The 24,876-nt window shown below is 46.3% G+C and overlaps 1 protein-coding gene across 7 annotated transcripts in view; it reads right to left on the reverse strand.

The window, feature by feature from the left end:
- The window catches only part of FAM120B (family with sequence similarity 120B), a 92,185-nt gene extending 67,738 nt beyond the window's left edge, over positions 1–24,447 (reverse strand). For 6 of the 7 annotated variants that reach the window (XM_045544753.1, XM_045544758.1, XM_045544756.1 and 3 more), the window contains exons 1-4: positions 24,386–24,447; positions 19,983–20,109; positions 11,689–13,157; positions 1,025–1,205 (exon numbers count right to left, since the gene is read on the reverse strand). In XM_045544753.1, the coding sequence (XP_045400709.1) occupies positions 1,025–1,205; positions 11,689–13,137 (1,630 nt within the window). In that variant the 5' untranslated portion in view covers positions 13,138–13,157; positions 19,983–20,109; positions 24,386–24,447. The remainder of the gene's footprint in view (positions 1–1,024; positions 1,206–11,688; positions 13,158–19,982; positions 20,110–24,385) is intronic. The other variant, XM_045544754.1, reaches the window with a different exon arrangement.
- Between the last annotated feature and the right edge of the window lie 429 nt (positions 24,448–24,876).

Consider the following 24,876-nt stretch of genomic DNA (forward strand, 5'->3'; position numbering starts at 1 on the left):
GTTTTTGAGTCCTCTTAGACATCATTCTGGCGTCTTCCTTAGTCAGAGGGTGCAGGCCGTCCACACGGGTGGCGCTACGGGAACTACGAAAATCAGATCCGAAGAACCCCACCACCCTAGGCCCCCAAAATAATAACGATTCTATCGCCACTTTTAGATTATGTAAACATACACTTTCTAGAATAACAGAGTAGTATTAACAACACTGGCGTGTTTGGAAATGACGTCTGGGCAATGGGCCACTGGCAGCCTGTCGCCAGCATCCCACTCCTCTGTCCTGACCAGCAGGACGGGCGGAGGTTCCTACCAAACCCTCCCAGCTCTGCCCTGCCGGAGCCGAGCGAGGCCCTACAGAAGAGGGAACTCGTGCACGAAGCATCACGGGTCTGTGACACCAAACGCTGCTCTGCCTCCCGAGTGCCCCAGGCCACTCCCCGCGCCAGCCACAGGCCCTGACCCACCGCACGCAGTGCTGACCCCCTCGTCTCCGCTGCTCTGCTCACCGAGGGTCCCCTGCTCTTGCTGCTAAGTACGCAACGGAAACACAGATGGGAAAACATAAACTTCATTTCAAAACCTCTAAAGAAAAATTGCCTTTATATTATAAATAATGTACTAGATTGTGTAAAATTATTTTATGAAAATCACATTTTGAGGGAAGACTAAGTAGACATTGTCCTCTAACAATGTGCATAACCTACACTCCTAACAGGAAGAAAGAGTTTTCACATTCTTCAAAAAGCACAAATCCTTTTAAGGCATAAAATATGACATTTTACAGAAACAAGGGATTCTTTTTTTAATGATGCTGATCAACTGCTTGCTAATTAAATATACATGTCCCATGGCTTTTATACTTAAATTGTTACAGATGTCAGTGGTATTCCCAATTATACATCTGACAGAGAAACAAAATCCTATTTAACTGTCTCCACGTCCTGAAAGAAGGTATTCGACCTCATCTGGCCAGTTTCTCAGAATTCAGCTCCAAACAGAACCACAGCAGAGACCGACCGACTCCTACCTTTACAGCTGCCCAGCAGGAGCGAGTACACGCGCTGCCGGACGGGACGGTAGATGAAGGCCTGGCTGGGCAGGGCCTGGTCCAGCTCGTCTTCCAGGGTGTTGCTGCACTCGATTTCGCCACTGCTCATGATGCTGTGCACCAGGTAGCTTTCTGCTTGGACGTGACGGGTTCTAGCAACCTGCGCAGAATTTAAATACAACTGCTTTCTCCTTGAAAACAGAAGTGTAACCTTCAAATAGAAAAAGTCAGTGCCTTATATCACATGCCACTTGCTTAATGCTCTCAGAAATGGAATAACTGCCACTCAAACTCAGGACAGCAAGCTGGCATTTACGTTCACTCCTTTGGGCCACCAAGTTCCAAACCTGGCTCACCTTGTCCTCCTGCCCCGCCCTCTGACCCTCCGCCAGCCTTGTCTCAGTCCCCGCTGCAGCACCTCCTCCTCCTGCCTCCTGGACACGCTCCCAGTAACCAGGTGCTCACTGCTTTTCACTGCTGCTGCCACACAAGGCTCCCAACCACCCCTCTTGGCCGTTTCACAGCACCGCCATATCGTCTTTCTGGGACCCTCTTCAAAACATCTGAATGGCTACGACACACTCAAGGCCCCATGATAAGGCCTCAATCTCCTTTTTCTAGCCTTAAACACCATTTCACCCTCACGGAAACGTCAATGACCCAGTGATATAGTTTGGATGTCTGGCCCTTCCAAATCTCATGCTGAAATCTGATCCCCGGTGTTGGAGGTGGGGCCTGGTGGGAGGTGTCTGCGTCACTGGCGGATCCCCCATGAATGGCCAGGTGCCCTCCCTGAGGTCATGAGTGAGTTCTTGCTCTGCTAGTTCAGGTGACAGACAGCTGCTGTTCAAAGGAGTCTGGCACTCCCCTCCCCCTGTCCCCCGTCCCTCGTCCCTCTCTTGCTCCTGCTCTCATCATGTGACAGGCCTGCTCCCATTTACCTTCCACCTTGACTGAAGTTCCCTGAACCCTGCACCAGAAGCACTTGCTGGCACCACGCTTCTCGTACAGCCGCAGAACCGTGATCCAAATAACTTCTTTTCTTTATCAATTACCCAGTCTCAGGTAGTCCTTTACAGAAATGCAAAATGGACTAGCGCATCCAGTCTCAATGGAACATCTTCATTGTTCCTCACCAATGCTCAGTCCTCTCTCCACCTTTGCTTGTGCTCCACAAAAACATAATTCCACACACAACATCTTTCCCTTCCACTCCTTCACAATCCTCTTTCCCTCTACGGTTCACCTCAAGTGTTCCGGTCTCCAGGAACCCTTCCCTCCTCCCCCAGCCAGAACCGCCCCCTTGCCTCCGGGAATCAATTTGCATCTTCCCTGCACTACAGCTACCTCACCTGACCTCCCTATTAAACTACGAACTGCTTGGGATCAGCAGCTGTACCGCATTCATTCATTCACTTGTTCAATAATTGTTCACTGAGCAAAAACAAAGCGCCAGGCACAGCTGCTTCTCCTACGCAATGCCAAGGCAGTGGTGGCACAGAGCAGGTGATGCGATGTCTGACTTAACCTGATTGCACTTTCTCATTAAGCAGCTAAGATCGGAAGGTCTATAATAACCTACACAGGGGACAGGATCAAGATGCCAACGAGGCAGAGGCAGTATGCGCCTTCTCCACCAGGAACCGGAGGAGCAGGCAGATTCTCACAGACCGGACAGAGTGTCTAGGAGAGCACTAGCCTGCCCGACCCACTGCAGCTGCCACTACCACCAACACAGAGGAGCTGGGACAGCAGGCAGAGTGTCACAAACTGAGCAGATCGTCCAGGATTCAGCAGGGGAGCAACAGGAAGCACCGAAAGTGGGTCTTAGGCGCAACCAGGGAGCTGGGTGGAGACTGCGCAGAGACATCCTCCAACACGGGAACCCACGTGAAATCCCACAGGTCCTGGAGCAGCTTGAGTCAGATGCCATCCCGAGAGCCCAGATGCCAGGAAACAGTGGGCACACCTGCGGCCACTGCTCAGCTCTGAGGAGGGACAGAGGAGCCCAGGCACTCCCATGCACCCCTCGGAAGGTCCCTACCATCCTCCCACAGGCTGCTTGACACTGGGACGTGAGCAGACAGCATTTTCCTGTCTCCTGCCCATGCTGCCTGCATTGGTGGGGCCCCAGCCTTCCTGGTCACAAGTCCAAGGCGCCCTTGTGAGCATCTGACACTGGACTGTGCCCTGCCCTCGGGCTGGGTTGGGGCTGCAGCCCCCATTTGGCTAGGGAGGGCAGGAAGGCAGGCTTTCCTGTGCCCACAGGGATGGTGCCCGCCAGCCTGCAGCTAGCTGCTGTGAGACCAACTCTCACAAACTGAACTCCCGACCTTCCCTGCCAGCCCAGCCTGCTGGAAAAGGCTGGGGAGCACCCCCACCCTTGGGCTGAGTTCAGCCAGGCACAGCCGCAGCCCCACCCAGCTGAGAAGGGACGGGGACTTCCCAGGACAATTCCCATCGCCCTGTGGTGAGTGACAACACCCGCCCCCCAGCATCTCATCCATGCTATCAGCCTGGAGGAGCCCCGCCCTCTCTGGCCACAGGCCCAAGGCACCACTTTGGAGTGCAGAGCTGGGCAGTGCCCCGCCCTCGGGCCAAGTTTGGGCTGAAGCAGCCCTGCCCGGCTGGGGAGGGACAAGGGGCCCAAACTCTCCTACACACACCTAGGACAATTTCCATGGCCCTGTCACAGGCTCCTGTGTGACTAAGACATGAGTGCACAGCACTCCCCATTGTTTCTTGCCTGAAACAGGTTGTACCCACTTTGATTGCACAACCACAGCCAGCACCATTTTGAGAGCTTAATGCTGGGCCATGCCCTGTCCTCAGGCCGAGCTCAAGGTGACAGGACTGCAGCTACTACCTGGCCAGAGAGGGACAAAGGAGCCCAAACTCTCCTAAGCACATTTAGGACAATACCCACCGGGACTAGCCTGCCCAACCCACTGCAACTACCACCAGCACCAACATGGACCAGCCGGGTCCCAGTGAGCGGCTCCAGCACCGCTACCGTCACCTCCCGCGTCACACCAGCTGCTCAGGGGGCCTGAGAGCCTGCCCACACACCTGACCCTCTGCTCCGACTCGCAGCTTCTAGCAAGCCACCTAAAAGCCCAAATATTGCCCCCCACCCCAGGGTACACTAACACTGCTGCCAGCGTAAGCTGCTCTGGGGCCTAAAATCAGGCCCACTCACCAACGGCTGCCACCACTGGGCCTAAAGACTGGCTCGGCTGCCATTCGAGCTCCCAGCAAAACTTCACCACACCGACTGATAACTGCTCCCCAAGCCACGACAAAAATCACAGATACCACCGGCCATGTGTACCGCCCAAGAAATCACAGAGACCACACTACTGCAGGCACCAAAAATCAAGGCCAAAGTGTCCCACTCAACCAACAATATATATACACCTTCAGGAAAAAATTCTCCCCTTCAAAAGCAATTTCACAAAATCAGATGCACCGATGTCAATGGAAGGACAGGAAACGTGAAAGGGCAAGGAAATACGGCACCACCAAAGGACGACAACTGTCCGCCAAGAGACCCCAATCAGAAAGAATTCCTTGTAATGCCACATAAACAATTCCAAATATTGATTCAAAAGAAGCTTAACAAGATGCAAGAGTAATCTGAAAACCAATGCAAAGAAATCAGAAAATCAATTCAGGATATGAATGAGAAACTTACCAAGGAGAGAGAGATCTTTAAAAACAAACAAACAAACAAACTCTGGAGCTGAAAAAGTCATTGAAGGAAACACAAAACACATTCGAAAGCTTCAAAAACAGACTAGACCAAACAGAAGAAAGAATCTCAGAACTTGAAAACAGATCTTCTGAAATAATGCAGTCAGAAGAAATAAGGGGGAAAAGAATAAAAAAGAATGAGCAAAGCCTTTGAGCAACCAACCTTACAAACTATCCGTATTCCCAAGGGGAGAACAGAGATTCACAAAGTTTAGAAAACCTATTTAAGGAAATAGCCCATGAAAACTTCCTCGGATTAGCAAGGGAGTCAGATATTCAGATGCAGGATGCCCAACAATCCTCAGGTAGATATTAGTACATTACAAAAAGGACTTCACCACAGCATATTATGATCAGAACAACTAAAGCCAAAGTGAAAGGGTTTTAAAATTAGCAAGAGAAAAACATCACCTATAAAGAAAACTCCATCAGACTAAGAGTGGAGTTCTCAGCAAAACTTTACAGGCCAGAAGAGAATGGGATGGCATGTGCTGGGGGGGAAAAAAAACTGCCAGCCAAGGATTTTATATCCTGTCAGAATAAGCTTTATAAATGAAGGAAAAACAATCTTTCCCAGACAAGCAAACAATGAGGGAATCTGTCACCATTAGACCTGCTCTACAAGAACTGTTCAAAGGAGTCTTAAATGCGGAAAGGAAAGGTCAATATTCACCATCATGAAAACATGTGAAAATATAAACTCACAGGTCTCATAAAACAATCACACAAAGGAGGCAGAGAAAGGAATTAAATGGCAACGTGACAGAAGTTCAACAAACCACAAAAACAAAAAGAGAAAAAGAAAGAATTTACAAAACAATTAGAAATCAATTAATAATATGACAAGAACAAAGCCTCGCATATCAGTATTAACTTTGAATGTAAATGGATTAAATGTTCCACTTAAAAGATACAGAATGGCAGAATGGATAAAAAAGTCTCCATTTTATGCTGCTTACAAGAAATTAACCTTACCCATAAAGACACATATAGACTGAAATTAAAGGGGTGGAAAAAGATATTCCGTGCAAACAGAAACCAAAAGCGAGCAGGAGTAGCTAGCTATACTTATGTCAGATAAAACAGACTTTAAATCAAAAACAGTAAAAAAGACAAAGGTCATTATATTAATATAATGATAAAGGGATCAATTCAGCAAGTGGATATAGCGATTCTAAATATATATGCACCCAACACTGGAGCACAAAATGAATATTACTAGACCTAATCAAAGAGTTCGACAGAAACACAGTAATAGTAGGGGACTTCAACACCCCACTCAAAGCACTGGACTGATCATCAAAACAGAAAAGTCAACAAAGAAAACACTGGACTTAAATTGGGACTTTACACCAGATGGCTTTAACAAGACATTTACAGAACATCCCACCCAACAACTACAGAATAGACATTCTTTGCATCAGGACATGGAACATTCTCCAAGATACACCACTTTGGGGACACAAAACAAATCTTAACAAATTTTTAAAAACTGACATCATATCAAGTATGTTTTCAGACCACAGTGGAATAAAGCTAGAAACTGATACAAAATTTGTGGGACGCAGCCAAAGCTGTGCTAAGAGGGAAGCTTACAGTATTAAATGCCTACATCAAAAAAGTAGAAAGATCACAAATTAACAACCTAACAGCATACCTCAAAGAACTAGAACAACAAGAACAAACCAAACCCAAAGTTAGCAGAAGAAAGAAACAACAAAGACCAGAGTAGAACTAAATGAAATAGAGACCAAAAAACAATACAAAGTATCAATGAAATAAAACAATGGTTCTTCGAAAAGATAAACAAAACTGATAAACCACTAGCTACACTAACCAAGAAGAGATTATCTGAAGAAACCCAATCAGAAATGATAAAGGAGACATTACAATTCATACCACAGAAATACAAAAGATCATCAGAGACTATAATGAACTATACACTCAGAAATTAGAAAACCTAGAGGACATGGATGAATTCCTGAAAGCATACAACCTCCCAGGATTGAACCAGGAAGAAACAGAACTCCTAGATAGACCAGTCACGAGTAGTGAGATTAAATCAATAATTTAAAAAAAATCTCCCAACAAAAAAAAAGCTCAGGACCAGACGGATTCACAGCCAAATTTTAGCAGACTTATAAACTGGTACCAATCCTACTGAAACTGTTTCAAAAGTTCAAGAAGGAGGGAACTCCTCCCTAACTCATTCTACAAAGCCAGTATCACTCTGATACCAAAGCCAGGAAAGGATGCAATCAAGAAAGCATTCCTCGTAAGAACTGGAACAAGACAAAGATGCCCACTGTCACCACTTCTATTCAACACAGTACTGGAAGTCCTCGCCAGAGCAATCAAGCAAGAGTAAGGGCATCCAAACTGGACAAGAAGTCAAGTCATCCCTGTTTGCTGGTGATACGATCTTATACCTAGAAAACCCTAAGGACTCCTCCAAAAGACTCCTAGGATTAATGAATTCAGCAAACTCTCAGGTTATAAAATCAATAGCATTTCTATACACCAACAACAACCAAGCTGAGAACCAAATCAAGAACTCAATCCCATTTACAATAGCTGCAAAAAAATTAAAATACCTACGAATAAATTTAACCAAGGAAGTGAAAGATGTCTACAAGAACTACAAATCACTTATGAAAGAAATTATAGATGGCACAAACAAATGGAAAAATATCTCATGCTTAAGGACTGGAAAAATCAATATTGTTAAAATGACCATACTGCCCAATGTGATTTACAGATTCAATGCAATTCCCATCGAAATACCAATGTCATTTTTCACAGAATTGGAAAAAAAAATTCTAAAATTCATATGGAACCAAAAAAGAGCCCAAATAGCCAAAGCAATCCAAAGCAAAAGGAACAAAAATGGAAGCATCGCATTACCTGACTTCAAATTATACTACAAGTCTATAATAACCAAAACAGCATGGTACTGGCATAAAAGTAGACATATAGATTAATGGAACAGAATAGAGAAGCCAGAAATAAAACCAAATACCTACAACCAACTGATCTTTGACAAAAAACATACACTGGGGAAAGGACACAATATTCAATAAACGGTGCTGGGAAAATTGGATAGCCACATGTAGAAGAAACTGGATCCCTCTCTCTCACCATATACAAAAATTAACTGAAGATGGATCAAAGACTTAAATGTAAAACCTGAAAACAACAAAAATCCTGGAAGAAAACCTCGGAAAAACTATTCTGGACGTTGGCCTAGACATAAAATTTATGACTGAGACCGCAAATGCAATAAAAACAAAAATAGACAAATGGGACTTAATTAAACTACAATGCCTGTGCACAGCAAAAGCAGCAATCAGAAAAGTATAGAGACAAACTACGGAATGGGAGACCATATTCACTAACTACATGTCTAACGAACGATTAATACTCAGAATCTACAAGGAACCCAACTCAGAAAGAATAAAACAGACAACCCATTAAAAAGTGGCAAAAGACATGAACACGCATTTTCCCAAAGATATACAAATGGCCAAGAAACATATGAAAAAATGCTTAACATCACTAATCATCAGGAAAATGCAAATTAAAACCACAATAAGATGCCATCTTAACTCCAATTAGAACAGCCACTATTAAAAAGTTACAAAACAATAGATGTTGGTGTGGATGTGGTGAAAAGGGAACAATTACACACTCTTGGTAAGAATATAAAGTAGTACAACCTCCACAGAGATCAGTACGGAGATTTCTCAAGAACTAAAAGTAGACTATCATTAGATCCTGCAATCCTACTACTGCTGATCTACCCAGAAGAAAAGAAATCATTATACAAAAAAGATTCCTGCACTTTTATGCTTATTGCAGCACACTTTACAATTGGAAAGACATGGAATCAACCTAACTGCCCATGAACTGATCTCTCTGCCCCGTACTTTCATCATATATGAAACGTGTTTTAAAAAGTGCCAACGAGTTCATACAGGAAAAGCACTTACCATGAGGCCTGGCGTGTAGTTCACTGTCAGTAAGTGCTAACGATTATTATAAGACTATAATAAAACTATCCAAGACTCTCTTCAGAACCTAGACACATAACAAAATATCTATTTCATTGCTAGAATTTCTTCAAACTGAGGCAGATCTGTTAATAGCTTTAAGGTTAAAAAAAAAAAAGATGTTCAAGAGTTAAGTAATATTGTAGCCATAGAGCACTAACTTGACATCTAACCAACTAAAGATCATCAGAAGCAACCTATTCCCTGTTGATACAGAACCTGTGAGACATGTCCAAGTCATGTGTGCATGATCCTTTTACAGGGCACAATCACCTCTAATTTATTCTATTCCCTCTTCCACTTCGCACTCTTTTTAATTCAAGAGATGGTATTTTTATAAATCTATCTAGAAAATTGTAATAAATTATATTTACCCTACCAAGAAATCCTTGATTTTGGCAACTATACAGAATTTAAGATGCAACACCTAGATGTACACAGGTATTCAGTTAAGTTTTCTACAATTTTAATTCATGAATTAGATCACTACCATCTAAATGTTTATCTCTGCCCTTAAATGCAGATATGCAGCATTCTGTACTTGCAAAAATCTTAATATGTCCACTTAATTCAAAAATTCTAAAGCAAAATTAATTTAGTTTACCTAGCACTCTGCAAACCATATAATTTGCTCTTAAATTTAACTGATTTTCCGAAATGCTAGTGTGGAGAAACGCAGACGTTAACCCAACGTAACTGCTGTGCCCCGCAACCTTTCCACCTGAGGATTCCCAGGGTGACTGTGTATGGGTAAGAACACGTGTGCTCGAATTTTACCTGCCTATTAGATAGGATTAGAAGACTACACTGCAAAAAAATTTTAAAGGAAAAACATAAGGGCAACTTAAGAATTGTTTTCAAAGATGTGAGTCCAACAAAATGAGCACCACATGGCCCACGACTCTGCACTGGCGCCCTCCTGATCAGACAGGCCTGCGACCCGCCTCGACCCCGCCTTTCCCATCAAAGGCTCTCTCTCTGCCAAACTCCCTGCCGCCTTCTTGGCCTCCAAGCCTGGTCTTCAAACCCCTGCAATCTGGCCTCCACCCTCAACTCTCAACCCTCTGCTGTAACCTCTCTGTAGGGTCCCCAAAACTCCTAGTTGCCAAACCCACTGCCCACGTGTAGTCCTGATTCTGTGTCCTCACCTCTGCAGCACGAGACCCTCCTGACACTTTCTTCTCATCCCTGAGACCTCCCTCTTTGGGCTCCTGCTGGGATACGTCTTTCCTCGTTCTCCCACCTCCTCTGGCCCCACCGATCTCTCAGGGCGCTGTTTCTTAAGCCTCCATCCCGCAGATCTTCTACTTACACATAACACAGGATGACTTCCAAATGTCGGTCTCCTGCCAGGAACGGGACTTTAGGCCCCTATTTCACTACATGACCATGTCAAAGGTGCCATCTACTCAACTCACCTGAAACAGCACTCAGGTCACCGTCCTCCCTAGAAAACCTTCCCTGCTCCTTCTTCAGCTAATGGCAAATGCCATCCCCAGTGCTCAAGAAGGAACTTCACCTCCACAGAAAGACTTAATACTAGTTTCACTTCTGAAACATTTCTTGAATGTGTTTCTTCCTATTTCACTGCCTTTTTCCTAATTCTAGCTCTTTTGTCTTTTACCTGAGTTTCTGCAACAGCCACTTTAAATCCATTCTCTGCAGTTGTTTCAAAAAACAAATTTCTCATCACATCACACCCCTGCTTAAAAATATCCAACGCCACCTCAACGAGTACAAAAATTAAGTTCTAAATTCTTTCATAATACACATGATGCCCTTTGTGGTCTGACCTAATCTACCAGATCCTCCCTGGGGGAACTGGGGTGAGATGCCCAGGAGGCTAACTCAATGGCCAGGGCCAGAGAGGCCGTCTGTGGGGGACACAGGCCAGTGTCTGAGAAGATGAGCCTCCACCAACGCACCTGAGCTCAAATGGGACTCACACAAGGCCACACCCAAACTGGAGATGAGCGAGCCGGGATGTGGAAAGGGCCACAGCCGACAGGAGCAGAGAGAGTCCAGAGGTGGGCAGAGGAAGACAGTGATGCTTGCGATGCCAGGAACAAGGCTCGTGGGCGAGGCCGTTTGGTTCCAACTTGCTGAGATGCCGCTGGGCACTCGTGTGGACACAGACCTTGTCTGGAGAACACGGATGGCGCCCTGAGGGGCTCAGACAGAACACGGATGGTGCCCTGAGGGGCTGAGACAGGAGAACACGGATGGCGCCCTGAGGGGCTCAGACAGGACACACAGGGCACCGGGCACAGGACCTCACCCACGACAGGTGCCTGGCGCACAGTGGCCCCGTCAAGGCTTCCGAGGCCCTGCAACTCTCTCAGAACTGAGTCTACACCTAGTGTGGCATCAGCACCCTTCACCACCTGGCTGTGACGTCTGCCCTTTCCATCTTCCGCCCTGCTCCTCCCCTCAAACCCCACGCTCCAGCCCTACTGCTCCCCTGTGCCCCAGGGGACAGCGCGTCTGCAACCCCAAGGCGTTGCCTACTCAAAGCAAATTCTGGCCCCCATTAAGGTCTGACTCAAATTCTACCTCTTTGGGGAACTTCTCCCTGTATGCTAACCCACGACCTTGAGTGGGTCCCTTGACTTCTTACACCTCTTTTCTGTAATACTCACGTGACAATACCACAAGTAGGTTATGATGTGAGTTCTTACACACACGATGTCATTCTTCCCAACTAGACTCACAGATTCCTGCTCTGTGTCCTCCCACAGTGCCTCACCACAGAAGGCAGTCGACAAACACTCACTAACAAATTCATCCACAGAGATATTTTCAATCATGACATGCTAGATCTGGGTGGGCACACCCACGTACCTCTAAGATTTCTGTGTCTGAAACCATGGTTACTTGTTGCTTTATTTCAGGCCCCATACTCATGGCATCTTCTTGTTCAATTTCAGGGTGTGTACAAACAGAAGCTTCTAGCTTAAATTCAGCGTCTATTGCTACAGGTAATTTTTCCTGGATTTCAGGGTGTGTACACACGGAAACTTCTTGCTTGGATTCGGGATCTGCATATAAGGGAACTTCTTGTTTGGATTCAGGATTTGTGCACACAGGAACTTCTTGCTTCCATTCAGGGTCTGTACACACGGGAACTTCTTGCCCGGATTCAGGGTCCGTACACATGGGAACCTCTTGCCCGGATTCAGGGTCTGTACACATGGGAACTTCTTGCCTGGATTCAGGGTCTGTACACACGGAAACATTTTGCTGGGATTCAGGGTCTGTACACATGGGAACATCTTGCTTGGGTTCAGGGTCTGAACTCACGGTTATTACTTGTTTGTTCAAAGTTATTATACCTTTGGGCTTCTGGAAAAACCATGGAGATTTCTGTCCTGGCAAAAGATACGATGCCACTCCTTTATAAAAAAGAGCTTTGTTTGGTCCCAAAGGTAATATATCTTCTAATTTTTTCTCACCTTGATGCAAGTGAAGAACTTTAGCTATATAATCTGACACAGCTAAGATAACGTTGCCTTTTTTGTCAAAGTTTTCTTTTACAGACGTATAGGAGGATAAGCACTTGTACCGAAAGCTTTCAAACGTGCCCTCCGGGACGGTGTCGTTGCCAAGGAGACAGGCCAGCAGAGGAAGGTCTGCCAGGTGGAGGCCCAGGCTCTCACAGAGTCTCTCTCTACAGAGCAGCACCGTGTCCAGGCTCTCTAGACAGAGCTCGCTAATAGAAAAGTAGGGGCAAGTGTCATAGATTAAGTAATCTGTGTCTTCCCCAAGAATCCCGAGACAGTTATGCTGGAGACCGTAGGAAGCGACCTCGTAGTCTGCCTCCCGCAAGGAGCAGAAAGTCTCCTGGCCCAGAGCCTTCAGGGCAAACCGCGTGAACAGGGCTAGGCCCGAGGGGATGAAGAACATGTTTCTGCCGGGCTGCTGCCTGTGCGACCTGAGGTGATGGAAAATCCTGCTGATCTCCTTGCTGTTCTTCAGCCTCCGCCTCACCCACTCGCCCCGCTTGCCCTGCTCCACCATGCCGTCAAAGAAGAACACCAGCCTGATGCCTGCGGCTGTGAAGCTTTTCACAAAGTCTCGCAAAGCAGAAAAGTATTCTCGCCACTGGCCGCCGCAGACCCAGGATTCTGGAGTGTACCAGTACCTGAGACAACACATGGCATCCACCACCACGGTGGGAGCACACCCGGGATGCCGGCTTCGGTGCTGCGCTGCCAGGTCTTTCAAATTGACCACTGTACACACGTGCGGGCAGGTACTTGCCACAAATCCTTGCAAACCTCTGACACCCATAGCTGAACTCTGGGAAAGATCTGGAAAGAAAAATAGATCAGTAATTAGAGATTATGGAATTGTGACCAGACAGATGGCACCTTTCAAAGCAAACACAAGACAACATTTCATATTCATCCTCTATTTCCAAAAAACACTTGTCATCAAGGTGGCAAGATGCACTGGTTAGGAGCCTAAAGAGTTTTCAATTAAAACACATGAGGACTTTACCTAAATGTAAGTCAATTGCTCTAGCGGGACTTTCACAAGGCCAATATAGTGTAACCATCTTTTAAGATTTTCACTAATGTTACTATTCAAGATGTTTCTCAACTAAATTCAAAAAGAGGTTAACAGTTTTCAAAAAAGTAGTATTTCTCATTTAGAAATAGGAACTCAAATAGACGTTATGGCTAAAAATCTAAAACATAAATTGAAACACGTAACACGGATGATTCTCAAAATCATCTTGCTGAATAAAAGAAGCCAGACCAGAACAGCACACCTATGATTCAACTCACATCAGACTCTAGTCCACTGAGTGTTCGGCCAACCTGCAGTGAGCGACAGAAAGCAGATCCACAGTTGGCTGTGACGGGCCAGACGGAGGGATTCCCAAGGGGACACTTTTGGGGTGATGGATACATGCATTACTTTGTGGTGATGGTTTAAAACTCACCAAACTGTACACTGTAAAAATGTGTCAAATATATCTCAATAAAGGTTTTTAAAAAGCTACATAAAAATTTACTATACCAAACATTGTAACATATGAGATACTGATGACATTAAATGGAAAACTGACCATTCTAAAATTTAGAAACAGAAACAAAGTAGTTCAAGAGTTAGAATTTAGAATTTGGAAAACGTAAAAGCACAATACTTTATATATATAAGATGTTCTTATATATAAGACATAATACAAGGCTTTCTTCAAGTAGGCAAAAATATCCATCAATGTTTAAGAAAAATTCTATCATGACATTTTTTAATCTTAATGGTCTATTTTTCCACTATAGTTTTAAGTGTTACCAGGGCTGCATGTCCTTTAATAAAACAGAACAGAAAGCTCTTATCATGCAAACACCAACACAGAACAGACGACGCCTCCCCTAGGCTTAGGACTGAGGGCAGCAGTGGCGTCAACTGCGACCAAGCACAACATCCTGACGTCACTCACGCTACAAGGCACTACACTTGGCAGCCACCAGACAGAGCTGGCATTCACCATACAAAATCTTCAGTCTCTGAAACAACCCTGACAAGTAGAAGCTACAAGCTCTATTTTACAAATGAAGAAACTGTGAACACAGCACTAGGCTGAAAAGAGGCACCCTGACGGGACTACCTTTGAAGGATTTACTGATTTAAATGGACACTAGCCCCTGACAGAATTTGAAGTTATCTGTTCAATAGCCATTAACAATAAAAATGTGCAAGAATTGAGTGTACATAAAAGCACACATTTTATATGTTGAAATGTGGAGAAGTCTTAACTCATTCAGCTATGAAATACAATGCGATGCATGAATACATACACCCCAGATCACTACTACTGGGCTGTTACTCAAATAGAGTTCATCCTGGCAACACAGCCACGGTGTTTGAGTTTTTGGACCCCTGGGCATGGATCCCAAGTCCAGGAGGGTTACACTCTCATTTCTGATGTTATTCCCACACAGCAGGCAGCGGACAGGCTTTGGAAAGGGAATACAAGGACACAAAGAAAGTTGGTCAGAAAGGATTAAAAAAATTCGCTTACATTTCACAAACTCAAGACTTGTTCTATGCCTATCGTTGATGAAGTGTGCTGTGTGAGGTTTGTTGGTGATGAGCCAAAAGATAAACCTCACAAACCTGGACTCCGACTTGGTTTCTGTATTGTGAACGACCCCGCTTCTCTCACCAAGCTCTGTGAGAGGGTGTGGAGGACCCACGGAGCTCACCGCCAGCCCCTACGGATTCCTTCCTCCTCCACAGGCCCACCGGGGTCAGAAGCCAGCAGCAGATGGGACTGCCAGGCTCCGGCAGCTCCTGCTCAGGACACGTAAGAAGCCACATGCCACACACACAGACGAGGCTGGGACAGGAAGCAAAGCCAACTCTCCCTCATTCCCACTTCCAGGCAGATGCGCCCCACCCTGGGCAGCAGCCTCTGCCACGTTCGGGTGGGCTGCCTTCCCTTGACAATAAAGAGGGATTTTTGTTTCCAGTATTTTCTATTCCAACTGCAAGTGACAACACTGAATTTCTCAAAATATTCTCCTCTTTATTTTGAAAAAGTCAAGCTCAGTCCTCTGATTTTATTCAAACGTTTTTCTTTCTTTCTCATCCAATATTGAAAAGCTCACTATTTTAATGAAGCGGGCACTAGTTCTTCCTGTCTTTCATATTGCCAATTTCTCACATTTTGAATCACAAATTACCACAGGAATGTTACATTACAATGTGCTCTTCTGCAGCATTTACAAAGAAAAACGGGGGTAGGCAGGGATTTGGGAACTTGTGACATCTGAGGGTGCCCCCAGTATTTCATAAAGCATTAAATATTTACAACACTCACTTCTGCTGCAGTTAGTGTGCTACAGAACAAATTCTCTAGGAAGACAGAAAACTCTGTGGATATTACAATTTTTTAAACTTTTTATTTCTGTAAAGGTAGTTATTATAGGATTACTGAGGGGAGGGGAAATGTGTGTATGTACATATCTGTGCACGTGTGTATATAAAATTCATTCTACCTGCAAATTACACAGGAAATTTTCATTATCTAGGTAATTGTTGTTTAGAAAGAAACGGAAGCTCTGTCTCACCAAGCAGGAGTCTTACTGCCCCAGTACAGCCTGGGACGCTCTGGGAGCCACCACCACCATCCTCGCCATCCTGCCATAGCCTGGCACCCGGCACGTCCACCGCCTGACAGGCCCAGTGCAGTACTTATATGGATAAACAAATGAATCCAAGATGTATCAGAGAAATAGGGAATTGACAAGTTTATAGAATTGGACGGTGGCCAAAGAAACCGTGCAGAGTAGAATCACTGCCCTCGAGTAGCTCACAAGCTCACAAAGGGTCTGGGCAACAAATCTCCAGAGCAGCAAACAGGCGGGGAGCTGCCAGCAGGCATGAGGCACAGCTGGAGGCCACCTCACCCCCAGGGGTGGCTTGAGTCTCCTCTGACAGCCTGACCCGTCCCAACACATGGGTCACAGGGGAAGTGGAGAGAAAGAGGAAAGGGGAATACGGAAGCGTCTGCACTAGCACTCTCCCAGCTCAGCAGAAACACACGGACCCAGACACCTGCAGACACCCCAGGCAGTGCAGACCACTCTACACCATTCTGGACACGGGGACCATGGACTCACAGGCAGCCCCAGGGCACCTTCCGTGTGGAGAGCAGCCTCCACAGGACAACCAGTGCCTGGCAGCTGGGACTGCCTCCAGGCACACCCAGCACCCCAACCATGTCACAGCATAATTTTCAAAAGCTGAAAGACATAATTTAGCAAACGGTTTTCAGTGAGGGAGCTTAAGAGACGGGGAAGCTGGTCCACAGCACTGCAGGAGCTGGAATCCAGTCCTTCAGGAAAGGCACGCTAAAATAAGCTTTTTAAATTGGAAAAAAGAAATCCATAACTTTTGGCCTTATCTTTACCAGACAGAAATAATCTGCATCTCCACAAGACAAATATCTACAAATCAGCATATTACATCAGTGTCTGGACTCTAATTGGGAGTAAACAGCAAAGACAAACAGAAGTACATTTGTTAGAAAATTAAATAATCTTGGGTGAATCTGTTAAACAATGGCCCCATATGACAGTACAAAGCACGCAGTCTTCTTTTTTTCTTGCTTTATTTCCAAGTATGAAATAATTTTTCTTTCAATGGTAACTGCTGGCTGGGCCCGGGCCCTCCTAGGGATGCTCCCATGGCTTGGTGTGGAATGTCAGAGGTCTGCTGTTTCTTCTCTCCTCCCCTGCCCACTATCCCCACCTAAAATGTGAAACTTACAGGGACCTCTTAGCACCAACAGGGTGAGAACAGGGACTGAAAATCCCAAGAGATCACTACTTACCCCATGCCAGAACATGGGACAGTGTCTGCTCAAGGTTCGTTGCATATTTATGAACATACAAACTGCCAGGTGAATAAACAAACCAAGGACAGGTGCAAGTTGGCCTTGATGCTTTAGAGGGTTCCTGTGCAGGGCTCATTCCACGGCTGAGCTTCCCAGGAATTCCCAACTAACGACAAAGACTCTCCTGGCCACACTTTAGTTAGGCCTCCAAGCGCTCTTCTCCACTGGGCCTCAATCTTGGGCTTTTAGCAAGAATCCTGCTAAGACAGTTTAAAGAGAACTCCCCACCCTTGATTTCTGATGCCCCTGCCTTGGTATCTCTTCTTAGAAATTTCTCATCCACCCACCCCTTCATCCTGCTCTCTGGTGACAAATCCCATCTGCCTTCGCTGTATTTGGAGTTGAGACCGATCTCTCTCCTCCATTGCAACAGTCTTAAATAAAATCTTTCTTACCATTTTGACAAGTGTCAGAATCTTCCTATTCAAGCAAAAAATGAAACATCTATAGCCATCATGACGTACTTGGTGCATCCAGGTACAGAGTCCAGACTCTGTGCCCTAGAGGAGCCCCCAGAACTGTCTGGCCAGGACCACTGGTCAAGACACTCCCTTTTAGCTGCGTCACAGGGAAAAATGAGAACTTGAAGGGCAGTACAGTATTGCTGATAAAAAGAAAGGCTCCAACACAACACAGAACTGAGTTTAAATTCTAATTGCCACTTAGTAACTGTGAAACCTTAGGCAAGTTACTTTCTGTTAGAAGCTTACGTTCTTCGTCTGCAAAATGACGTTTATAAAACCTATCTCATCAATTGTTGTGGCACAGTTTTATTATGTTATAATTATATTATAAATTTATTCATCAAATATTTTATCAGTTGCCTAAAGTTTAGTAAAATCAGCCCAGCACCAGTTAAAATTCTTAAATTATCTCAAAATTTTTTAAAAGCCATATAAATTTTTGTGATGTCTTACTATATTTATAATTTTTATCAACTAGATTACTTTTTAATATTGGAAATATATTTATTAAAAAATTTCTGATTCAAAAAGTAACCATGTTCTTCGCAGAAAATTCAGAGAAAGTACAAAGAAACATTTTTAAAAACTACCCATTAATCTCATCTTTCAAAGACAATAATTACAAACATTTTACGTATTTCTAATCTTTTTCTATTATTCATTGCTCTTAAAAATTGAGATCATGACTAGACACCCTTCTTCTAAGTAAAGTATCACAAGAACGGAAAAACAAGCATCACATGTACTCACCATTAAACTGGAACTACTAATTGAACAACATTCATGTGCACATATGGAAATAATATTTAGCGGAAATCAAGCAGGAGGGAGAGGGGAGACAGGGATGGGTAAATTCACACCTAACGGGTACAAGGCACACTTATAACTTTAACTCAAATAGTACAAAAGCAACTTATGTAACCAAAACGTTTGTACCCTGTAAAATATTCTGAAATTAAAAAAAAACTGAGATCATGCATTTTTATAATCTGCTTTCGTGTGTCTTAATTTATTATGACTATATTCCCAAATCATGATGTTATGTATGTGATTCTCACTGTAGGAGAATCACATTCTCCTACAGTGTCATATTTAGTAGGTGCACAATGTGGACTTGAGTTACTTAACCCACTGTTGAACATTTAGGTTATTTCAAATGCTGCACACCATAAATAAGAATGTTATCACCGCCCTGCATGTGAACCTTTGAACACATCTCTGAACATTTCCTTAGGATCTCAGACATGAAGTTACGGAGTCAAGTATAAGCACATATGGGTAGTTTTTCTCCACCAGGGCTGTACCAAGCAAGTATAGACCCATTTGTAACTTGTGAATACTCAGTTCTCCACCACAATGCCAGGTAATTTTATCTGAAAATAAATCTGGCTTATGCATTCAGCAAGCACCTTTGTATTAGGCACTAGAGTAAACACTGAACATGAATAAGGCCCCCGCCCTCCAGCAGCAGCAAGCTGGCAGGGAAACAGCCACCAAGCAGCCATCTCATGGGCATAACCGCAGGATAAAGATGGCAGGGGCGGGGCCCAGGCAATACCCAGCAGGGAGAACCAGCCTGGTGTGGGGTCTGATGCCCCCGGGAAAAGGGCACACAGAGCTAGGCCTGAGGATAGGCAGATGTCGCCGGTGGGAAGCACCAGCCAAGAGCAAGAGAGAGAAACTGTTTCAAAGGTACATAAAAGGCACCCTTTTAAAACTCAGTAGATGAATGTTTCTAAGGTGCTTAAAACATCTGTTCCACGAAGTATTAACAGTTTAACTAACCTGCAATTTTATTTGTTATAAATCTGTTCATCAAACATGGAAATGGAAAAAAAGAAACCAAGAGTATGGCTAGAACCTCTGTTTTAAGGAAAAATGAGATGAGGCTGGAGAAGATGGGCCAGATTAGTGAAGGCCATTAGAAGCCAAGCTAAAACGCCTACGCTTTATCCACAAGGAAACCAATCGTCATTCAGGGCTCCTCAGCAAGTGCTTTCAGAAAACACTGCTCCGCCCAGGTGGGAACCAGAGGCAGGCAAGACTGGAGGCAGCTGAGGGGCTGTCGTGGACACTGATTATCATGGCTGCCCAGGATCCAAAACCTCCGACTCTGGAGGAATCCCAAGACGGGAGCATGCGGAGCCCCACTTCTCTATGCTGAAAACAAAGGCCGGAGACCCTCTCTGAACCCCCAGATATACGAAGGGTGTGAGATCTGCACTCAGCCACACTCCCACGCTCACACACTAAGTACTCACCCACCACCTCCTACACTCCGAGTCCCCAGCTGGCAGCTCTTGACACAGCGATGAACAAGACAGAGCCCCTAAGGTGAAGCCTCTTGACAGCAGGAGGCAAAGGCTCAGAGTCCGTTAGAGAAGAAGCCTAGGGGGAGAGCGATATGTGTGTCAAAATGTGCCCAACTGTATACGTATGTGCCATTTATGCCCAAAGCCCCACAGCATCTGCTCCAGCCCCACTGGCCAGACGGGAGCACATTATCAGCTCTGTTTGGCTGCTTTTCTGTCAAAGACACGCTTGGGTAGCAAAGAAGGCAGGAGGGCCTCTTGGGAAGGCAGCCAACACTGCACATCAGGGATGTCACCTGCCCAGGTCACAGCTGGCAATCAACAGAGAAGCAAGATTGGGTCCTGCCAGCCTCCAAACCCTGGCGTCCTTTTCCTAGGCAGAACCTCATCTAGCGCTGCTGCACACTGGAGTGACTAGTGACTGCCAGCCTGCATGCCAGGAGGGCCAAGGGCCTCACTCCAGAGCCGCCCTGTTGGTGTCCTTACCCAGAGGTCGCTCCTTCCCACAAGTCATTCTCAGTCACTAGCCCAGTGCAGGGCCCCAACAGGAGGGCTGGGACTGAAAGGTCTCCTCTCTGGCTTTTCTCAGTAGCCTAGAACTCCGTGCCCTTGGCCTTCCTGCCCCACGGAGCTCCACAAAACCTCTCAGAGGCTGATGAAGCACAATGTGAAAACCACTGTCACTGAAAGTAGAAGGGAAAATGTGTGTACACCATTTATGTACAAATTTATAATGCCTCATTTATCCAGAATTCAGGATAAGAAGATCCGATACAAATCAGGAAGTTCATGAATTAAAGCTAAAACCACTGACTCCCAAGAAACTTCCTTAGGCTCTTATCACCTATGGACTAGTTTTCTAATCAGCTCTAACATTTAGTTCCTGAGCCCCCCAGAGCGGGAGGTACAGGGACGTAGGCAGGAACACTGACAGCAGAGGGAAGTGCTGACAGCTGGCTGCGGAAAACAGAAGGGCAGAAAACTTTAAAAAGTGGGAAGACATACAGTTTTCATGCCTGTCCACCTTATAAGGAAAAAAGGAAAACGGGAAACAGCTGCATAGGCCTCAACAAGCCTAAGAACTGTTTACATCATGACAAATTATATTTAAAATGATGACTTGAGATCATCACGAAAAGTTTACAGCACATTCCATTTAAGAATGTGAAGACACACTTTAGAAAGGTTCCCATCCGAGATGAGATACTCTAGTGCTTAATGGGCAAAAATCTAAACTATCCAGAAACTGCTATTCAGAAAGTTACTATCCTCCTGTCATAGGTGGCCATGGCTTTACTGTAAATGACTTTATAATAATTTGCATGAATCCACAGAGAGTTAATTTTGGGGGCTAAAGTCCTAACAGGAACGGGATTAATACTGCCACTGTTGTAGAACCTAGCATAGAGACATACACGGATGTGTGCAGACAGGTATGAACAGACACACTGAAGGATACAATTTGGTCCATATTACATTAAATGTTCTGTAAGAGCTGACTGAAATAGATTCCTCTTTATTAATATTTGTTTACAAGGAAAATGCTAGGCCAGGTATGGTGGCTCGTGCCTGTAATCCCAGCACTTTGGAAGGCTGAGGCAGGAGGATAGCTTGAAGCCAGGAGTCCAAACCTGCAGTGAGCTATGATCATGTCACACTGCATGCCAGCCTGGGCGACACAGCACAGTCCTGTCTCAAAAAAGAAACAAAAGTAGTTGGGAGGTGAGGAGGAAGAAAACCACTACTCAGGAGCTGGCTTTTTTGGCTGGCAAAGGCCCTGATTTACTGCAGGTGTAGAACTCAAATCATTTAACCTGTGTACATCACTGACTTCCTTATTTGTAAAAATAACATGACGATTTACCTCTCAAGTTAGGAGAATTTTAAACTGCTACCAAAAAATCCTTTAGAAATACATTGTTAGATTTACACAAATAATTTAACTTTAATATGCTCTAAATCTCTGAAGATTTTCCCAATAGACTACCTTACAAAGAAAGAGATGTCTCAAAAGCAAATTAAAGTTATTTATACTTATTACAAAGCTCTATAGAAATAACTGATGGCATTAGGGTTGCCTCATTTTCAAAGTAATAAAAGAAAAGTTGCAATAAACTCCTCTGAATGAATTTCCATAGCATGTAACCCTAGTTTCCACGGAGCTAAGAGTTGGAGTTGCTCTTATGATTTCAATTAAGCCAACCATCTTTCTTACCACCCACCTTTCCTTGAAGGAGGCGGCAACTCAGCAGTGAAATACATTTAACAATACATGCATTTAAACTTGTAACAAAGGAGTTGCAAAGATTCTGCCAATGTACTAAGTTACCAAGCTCTAACACTTGCGCAAAATGAAGTCAGGTTTATGTCAGGAATTTCCTTTTTTTTTTTTTTTTTTTTTTTTTGAGACAGGGTCTCGCTCTGTTGCCCAGGCTAGAGTGCAGTGGCATGATCACAGCTCACTGCAGCCTTGAACTTCAGGGCTCAAGGGATCCTCCTGCCTCAGCCTCCCAAAGTGCTGGGATTACAGGTGTGAGCCACTGAGCCTGGCCTATGTGAGGAATTTGATCAGTTCCACTCATTCATATTTTCTCCCCAGGCCTAAATAACAAGCACGGGGTAGAAGGGGAAGGAGTAGGAGGTGGAGAAGGGAAGGTCTGAAAAACAAAAATAAAAATCTCAAGGCAGCAGGATGACAAGTGACCAGTTTTGGAGGGATCCAAATTGTAAAGGGCCTGAAACAAACAATTCAGGGATCCTCTTCTCAAACTAGAGAACACATTATAAACGTAAGATTGCTGAGGCCCCAGTGCCTGGGAAGGGGCCCATATAAGTGAGAGACCCATAAGCCTGAACTTCATTTTCATGGATGGGACAGAATTTCAGGATGCTGAAAACGGCAAGTGGTGTCAGAAGTCACGTACTGTAATCTTCTCAGTGGCCCACAGCTGATCAGAGATTTCCATACTCTGGAAGATTAGGCGGTTAGAAACTAAACAAAAAACTGGGAGATATGGTGGTCGAGAAATACTACACACACACACACACACACACACACACACACATATAGAGAGAGAGAGAGAGAGAGAGAGAGAGAAAGGGGGGGGGGCGTGGTGAGGACCCTGGCACAGTTACGGTATTGGCGCTTTTCCAGAACACAACTGGTAAGAAAAGCACTATTAGAGTTCCAAGACAAAAGGAATAGCAAGGTCAGGGGAAAACCCACTAATGGTGGAGCTTGGAGATGGCAGAAGTAGGATGATGAGGGAATCAAAATATAGAGAACACATGCGGAAGCTGCAGTGGTGGAAGAGAGAACAGCTTCTACCAGCAAGGTCCAAAGATGGGCAGGCGTAAGAGAATACTGAGACGCAGGTCAAAGACAAAAGGACGCCAGACAGGGACTGGGGAAGACACCTAACACGCTGGGGAGTGGGGACCCCGGTGCTCCAGACTTGGCCCCCAATCTGTGTTTCTCACTCTGAGTCATGTACTCAGGGGCTCAGGCCACTAGCAAGCCCACCCTCTCACCTCTCTGCCTCCCGTTTTCTCCATCTCAAGTCCGGGTTTTCGGTTCCCTGAATGACTGCAAAAGCCCTGACACCACCACCCTATACCTGGCGGACGGATTTTTCCTTTTTAATACTAACGTCGGGGCATATTACTTCCTCGCCCCTCATGACCAACGCATCTTGTCGCAGGAATGCTGCACTGCTGCAGTTCCCCAGACACGTCAGACCGAAACCTTCCCGTCTTCAACATTTCTGCTCCCTCGGCCAGAACTAGGAATAGCCTCTCAATTCTCTTTCACCACCCAACTCCCACTTACTCAAAACTCAGCTCAAATTCCTCCTTTTTGGAAACTTCCAGGCCCTCCTGGGGCCAATCAGCTTCTAAGACGCCCCCTGGCCCTGCGCGACGCCGGCGTCTCCCCCTCGCAGGCAGGGCCCGTCTTTCCCGTCTCCTCCCCGGGGAGGAGAGCGCTTGGGAGGCGCTGGGCCCCGGCTCCGCGACTGCCAGAAACGCCCAGGGGGCAAGCGAGGGGAGAGGACGCCTCTTCGAGGACGCCCAGAGAAGCCGCGCGGCCGTGAGGGACGGCAGACCGGACCCGAAAACGACACGCAGGAGCCAGACCCTCCTGAGGGGACCGGCCGGTTCGGGGCTGACCCCCCAGGAGCCCCGCGGCGGCCCCGGCCCACGTCAGGCGCAGCTGCCGCCCGCCCGGGGACCCGCCGCGGGGAAAGCGGGGACGGGGCAGCCGGGACGGCACCCGGGCCCCGTGGCCCACGGACTGACACGCACGAGGGTCGGACGCGAGGGACAAACGGCCACCCAGAACGGGTCGGCCCTACCTGCAGAAGCCACCAGAAACGCGTCCGCTCGGCCTCAGGACCGCCGCCGCGCTCATTTCCGCTTCCGTTGGAGGCGCTTCCGCACGAGGGCCCGCCCCCTTCCCGGGGACTGCGCCTGCGCGGCTGGACGCCGGAGGCGCTGGAGGGAGCGAGGCGCGCAGGCGCAGGGGGCGGGGCGGGGCGCGCAGGCGCCGGCGGAGCGAGACGCTCAGCGTGTTGCCCCGGAAACCACGAGGCGCTTGGAAGGCCCCGGGTTACGTCGTCAGCTCGCTTCCCGCAGGCGCTTCCCTCTTGGTTCCACGGACGCCATCCTGCCGGGCCTAGAGGTGGCTGTGCGGGCTGACGGCCCGGCCGCCCCAGGCTCTGCCTGGCTGGGTGGGCGCGACCGCGGGTCCCCACACCATGCGACTCTGCCGGGCCCTGCGCAGCCGGCGCGCGCTCGCTGGGGTGCTCCCCATTAGTGCTCCCGGGCCATGCTCCCCTGCGCGCTC

Source organism: Lemur catta, chromosome 2 (genome assembly GCF_020740605.2).
Source record: "Lemur catta isolate mLemCat1 chromosome 2, mLemCat1.pri, whole genome shotgun sequence".
Taxonomy (NCBI): domain Eukaryota; kingdom Metazoa; phylum Chordata; class Mammalia; order Primates; family Lemuridae; genus Lemur; species Lemur catta.